General features: G+C 29.0%; 1 protein-coding gene across 1 annotated transcript; it reads right to left on the bottom strand.

Moving 5' to 3' along the window:
- Positions 1-212: 212 nt before the first annotated feature.
- LOC145041343 (uncharacterized) lies at positions 213-1,207 on the bottom strand. Its single transcript, XM_078989366.1, has one exon. The coding sequence runs from the start codon at positions 1,100-1,102 to the stop codon at positions 302-304; it is 801 nt and encodes a 266-aa protein (XP_078845492.1). The 5' UTR covers positions 1,103-1,207; the 3' UTR covers positions 213-301.
- Between the last annotated feature and the right edge of the window lie 4,662 nt (positions 1,208-5,869).

Here is a 5,869-nt window from a genome sequence, read left to right as displayed (position 1 = left end):
GTACATGGTGTTTGACAAAAACCTCATCGTCGAGCCTAATTAGATATGGTGTCTCTTATTGGTCATTGTTTGATTGATATGACCAAATTGTTTATTATTTTACTTATAGTACAAAAACTAAAAAGTTAAATCATTTTATTCGATAAATACTATAAACCAAGCAATTATTTGCAATATAAACAAGAAAAAAGAAAATCAAGAATTAAACAATATGTAGAACGACACCGTTTCATTCATTATAACGTGGACTGGTCGTCCTTAACAATTACAGCGAATAAGAGAAGTAGCAACGATCACGCGCTCACTCCTCCTTCTGACCGGTGACGCTTTCATCGTCCGCCCATATTTGCCGGTGACGTGGCCGCCACGTCGCGTAGATAGCCGGAGACTTGCCGTCCACCCTAGAATCATACGTACGAAACCCCACTTCGCCGTTATTACCATTCATCTCCGCCGTCAGGACAACATTGTCCGCCACTGCAGCAACCTCGCAGCGCCTTCCGGAGCTTAATTTCACGTCGCGATCCAAATCCCAGATCGCAATTTCACTCCCGTACTCGGATTCATCGTCTTCAAAATCTAACCCTAAACCAAAACTATCCCACAACTGTACAACGCTCTTCCCGGCGGAAAAATCCGACAACGAAAACCCGTTACGCCGTCGGAGCGTGAAATTACCATCGGACCCTCTGTTGTTTCCCCAAAAACTAGAACCCTCTGCCCGGAAAACTTCATCCGGATGTCCGTCCTCTGAATCCAATTCTTCATCATCGGACTCTGCCACAGACGACGGTGTATCATCGTCGCCGTCGTCATCGGAAAAGTCCAAATCTAAATCATCATCGCCGAAAATCTGCTGAGGGCATGATTTTTGACAAGAAGCTAAAAGTTTGAGACGGATCTGGTATATAAACAATTTAATCCTATTAAATACACTAGTGAAAGTAGCGAAAACAGCAAGAATCAAAGCACCCCATGTCCAATAACTGTAAAACCGAGGAACTTTATCGATTAGAGAAACTGTAGAAAGTAAAGATGGGTTCTGTAAGCATTTCATTCCGGCTTCGAAATCGCCGATGAGATTGAGCTCCGTGATTTCCATATTGATGTGATGCTTCACAGCTGGAGATGGTCAATAATGGTGATCGTATATTAGAGAGAGAGAAAGTGGGGAAGAAAATGAGAGAGTTTGAAGGAAGTGGATGGTTTGGGGAATATATAATGGTTGGTAGGTGGATTTTGGGGAGGCGTTGAAGAATGGTTAAAAGATAACACGATTGGGTTCAAGGGTTGAAGAATGGTTAAAAAGATGACACGATTAGGTTTTTAATTTTTATATTTAAAGCTAAGGTAAATGTTTCCACTCTATTAAAACCCTCAATTAAAAACAATTCATTGGTCTAAACAAATGTTATTAAAATCATAATAAAGATAATATGATATCGGCTAAATAAATCGATTCTAATCAGTTGTGTTTGGCGTACCACAGCTAGCTGATAAGCTAGTTTATTTTTCGATTTTTTTTATGTTGTCATGTTTGGTAAGTTAACTTTTTATAAGCTAGCTTTTTGAAAAGTTACTTAGACTAGCTTTTTAGAAGCTTTTTTAAAAAAATTTAAATACACCCCTTAATTAATTATAGAAACATATACTCTCACAAGTCCTTTTATGTAGTTTTATATATTTCAGCTAGTTTTACCAGACGTCTTTTTTTATCAGCTAGCTTTTCAGCTATCGGTTTGTTTTTTATTTAATAGCTAGCTTTTCAGCTATCAGCCAGCTTTTCAACTAGTACGCCAAACATTGGCTAACTATATGAATTATACGAATTAAGTTAATTGAATATAATTAAGTAAAACTCATGTTCAAATGTTTATTGTTACATGATGTATTGTAGATGTTTTAAACTATTTATTATTAATTGAATGGTTAATTGAACAATGAATATGAATACTTTATGTTTTAAATAGTTTTTTTTTGTAGGATCTTAATTCAATTTTATTATCACAATTTTAAAAAAAAAACAAAAAACGATAAAATGATATATATTAAAATTAGTAATTTTCTTATATTCTGCATAAATAAAATGATATATATTAAATATTTATAAATATATATGGTTAAACTCCATTGCTATTCAAATAACAAGAACTCTTTTTATGGGACATTTGAAATCTAAGGTTGCTACCTTTGAGCTTTAAGAATTTCAATTCTAAAAACTAAATTGATGAGCACAATATAGGTTTAAGACGAACTTGGTGAATTGAGACGTGCAATTAAGAATTAATCAAAGAAAATTGAAGTTTAAGGAATGGCGTAGAAACGAAGTTTTTAAATTACTAAAAATGAGTATAACGTAGTTTAGTTGAGTGTATCTGAAAAGGATGCTATACCTTTTGATTTCTTTATAAACTTGTTATACGCTTTAACAGTTGTTAATCATTGGTCCATATTATTAATATTAGTTATGGTTGACAAGGTTATATTATTTACTGTAGTTATAAAAAAAAATACATATCGACATGTAATCGAAGTTACATATTCTCTAAAATTATATGTTAAGTTATACTATATATTACATTCTTATTTAGACAAAATAATACAGTATTTATTTATACATAATACACTAAAATGTTTTTAAATGCAAGCTAGTGTGTAATGCTTCGTATATTGTGTTATTCTAATTTGAAAAACATTTAATTTAATTTAAATTTTTTTCAATTCCAAAAGCATAAAAAATGTGGGTGAAATTGAGAAGCTGACTTGGCGGTTGTGTATTGGATAAGATGATATGAAAAAGCGGAAATTTCTAGGGACCCACCCAGCTGGGATGAGCTGACTCAGGTTCGAGTTGATCCAACAAAGGGTTATTTAAGTCTGAGTCAGCACCATGAAATTTTGTGGCTATTTGAGCTTTAGACGGCTCACACGCCCTTACGTGATTGTGGTCGGCGATTTTTTTGAAAATTTTCCATTTCATTATAAATTTTTGAGTAAATTACCCGAATGGTCCTTACGGTTTAGGGTAAATTATACGTTTGGTTTATAACTTATTTTTTTTAATTCGAAAGGTCTTTATTGTTTGTTTTTGTTATGCGTTTGGCCATTGAATTTTCAATTTATTTAAATAAACACACCATCAACCTCATCCACTCACCTTACCTTACCAACCCCATCATTTTTTCCTATTTAAATAGTAGTATTTTAGGTAAAACAATATCTAAATGCGTAAAAAAAACAAATAGTAGAGACCAAACGCATGAAAAGAACAAATAGTATGGATGTTTCGAATTAAAAAAATAAGTTAGAGACCAAATGCGCAAATTACCCAAACCATGACCATTCGTGTAATTTACTCTAAATTTTTTGTTTAAATATTTACTTTCTAGTTTCTAGATCCAGCAAAGAAATGTATATATATTATATTTAAAATGATAATTATATCAGAAAAACAATAAAACATTACCATTACAAATCAATTATCGTAAAAAAAAATACTAATAGTAAGCAAAAACTACTATAGTAGAACACAAAAATAGTTTATATCAATTATTTTGACCATGTAAAACCATCCATGATTTCAAATTTCAATACCTAAATATTTTAAATTAAACACAATAAGTCCAGAAAAGGACGATATACAAACACTTTATTAAAATAAATCTTTAAGAAAATTTAGTTAAATAATTAAAAAAATCATGTTCGTTAACATAAAATTAATATAAATAAGTCTTCGATAAATAGTCTATATACATTATCTCTTTTCTGATGTTCACGTTTTAAAATACAACCATAAATGAAATCGTTGTATGTGGTTTCACACATGCCAAGTATGGTTATGCTATGTTATAAGGTCGTTTTCATTACAGCAAAGAAAACGATATCCATGGTGCACTTTTTTCTCTTTTTCTTTTTATATTTTGTCAAAGTCATACGTATAATTTTTAACTCTAAACAAAATATTAGAATATAATTTTTTTTTTGAGACAATTGCATTTTAATACTAGCAAAAATCTAGAAAAAGGAAACAGTTACACAATAATAGCCAGAATTGGGACACAACTGACATTAAATCTTTAGATCTATTGAAAAAACAATTGAGCGATAACACAACCATACTATCAAACAAGACATACTATAAAAAGATTATTTTGTCATTGATTTTTTAACAAGCAATATTTTTCATAATTTAATCAGAAATCTTCAACAAAACAAATATTTTGCCATTTTAGTTTGTTTATTCAACCATAGAAGCCGACCCTAATTTTTTGTTTTGTCATAAAGAATGATATGTCAAACTTTTAGTTATTGCCTTATTGGGATAAGTGTGGTGCTGTTAAATAAAAAAATAGATCCGTTTTTAATTTATTAGATATTCGTTTATTAGATAATAATTTTAAACTTGGGTTTGCATTTAAAGTTAACCCTTTTCTTGGACATCTGGAATATTTAAGTCCAAAAGAAAGTGGTTGTAGCAGAAATATTCGTGCTAATCTATTAATTAAGAACCATCGCTAATTATAGAGGAAATAAAGTAACATGAATACAAAGAATCTCTAAGAAATAAAACCAACCTTTCTTCGTTTAGAGAACAATTTATGTTTAATTATCACTTATTTTAATAAAAGAATTTCCATTATAATCATTGGCTAAAAAGATTGTTTGGCATGATTTCAATTTTTAATATTTAAATTTTTATGATGTCTTAATTTTAAAGATATGAAATTTAAGTCAGAGAGACCACTAAGAGAAAAATGGGAGGCGGCAGTATGAAATAGAAAGAGAGGGTAAAAAGTTTTTTGAATTAAGGTATTTTTCGAATATATTTTTTTGTAAATAATTCTTTTAAAAATTAAGAGGTCACTTGAACAATTGAGAGAAAATTAAGAAGCTATCAGACGTTATAAATTTGAAATTTTTAAAGTTTGCTTGAGAGAAAATTAAGAAGCTATCAGACGTTATAAATTTGAAATTTTTAAAGTTTGCTTCTTAATTGAAAAATTAAAAAGCTACCAAAGAACTTATAAATGTATAAACTCCAAATCAAATATATATAACTAAACAATATTTTTGTTAACAATGAATGTTTGTTTGAAAAATGGATAATGACTTTAAAAGTAATGTATTTTTTTAATTTATACATATTTAGTTATTGAGTTTTTTTCGTCAATATTTACCGCTCCAACTTGCTAAAAATGTACGAATTCAGTCCATATTATCGGTTACTATAGGTTAGCTAGGAAGCTACTATAGGTTAACCAGGAAAAATAATTTAATATGTAATATATTTAGTACTTTATATACATTTAGTCATGAATATTATTTTTACAAATTTAGTCTTTAATATTTTTTGGGAAAACTACAATAAAGTCCCTACATATTGGCTTCATAATCGATTTAGTCCCTATATATTTTTTTTATTCAATTAAGTCCCAAATACCGGTAATCGTATTCAATTTAATCCTTTAACCCGGTCAACAGGTCATCCAACTTTCAAAAATTACATTTTTGGCCCAGATTTCAAAATTTATTACAAATTTGATCCAAAATTTACACTTTTGGCCCGGATTTTAATTTTTTTTTACAAATTTGGTCCAAACTTTACCTTTTTTGCCCAAATTTTAGAATTTTATTATGAATTCATCCTAATTTTATTTTTTGCAACTTTTTTTTTCAAAAAATTGTTTCTAATATGTTTTTTCTTTATAAAATCATATTTATACCAAAAAAAATGTATTTTCACATAAAAATCTTATATTTTCTATATAAAACTTTTTTTAAAAAGTCTTTTGTATATGAAATATCTAGTTATAAAAATATGTATTTATTTAGTATATAAATATATATAAATTTGTTTTTATAAAAAAAT

Source organism: Lactuca saligna, chromosome 4, assembly GCF_052625555.1.
Source record: "Lactuca saligna cultivar CGN05327 chromosome 4, ASM5262555v1, whole genome shotgun sequence".
NCBI lineage: Eukaryota > Viridiplantae > Streptophyta > Magnoliopsida > Asterales > Asteraceae > Lactuca > Lactuca saligna.
This window is presented reverse-complemented; position numbering and strand designations above follow the sequence as displayed.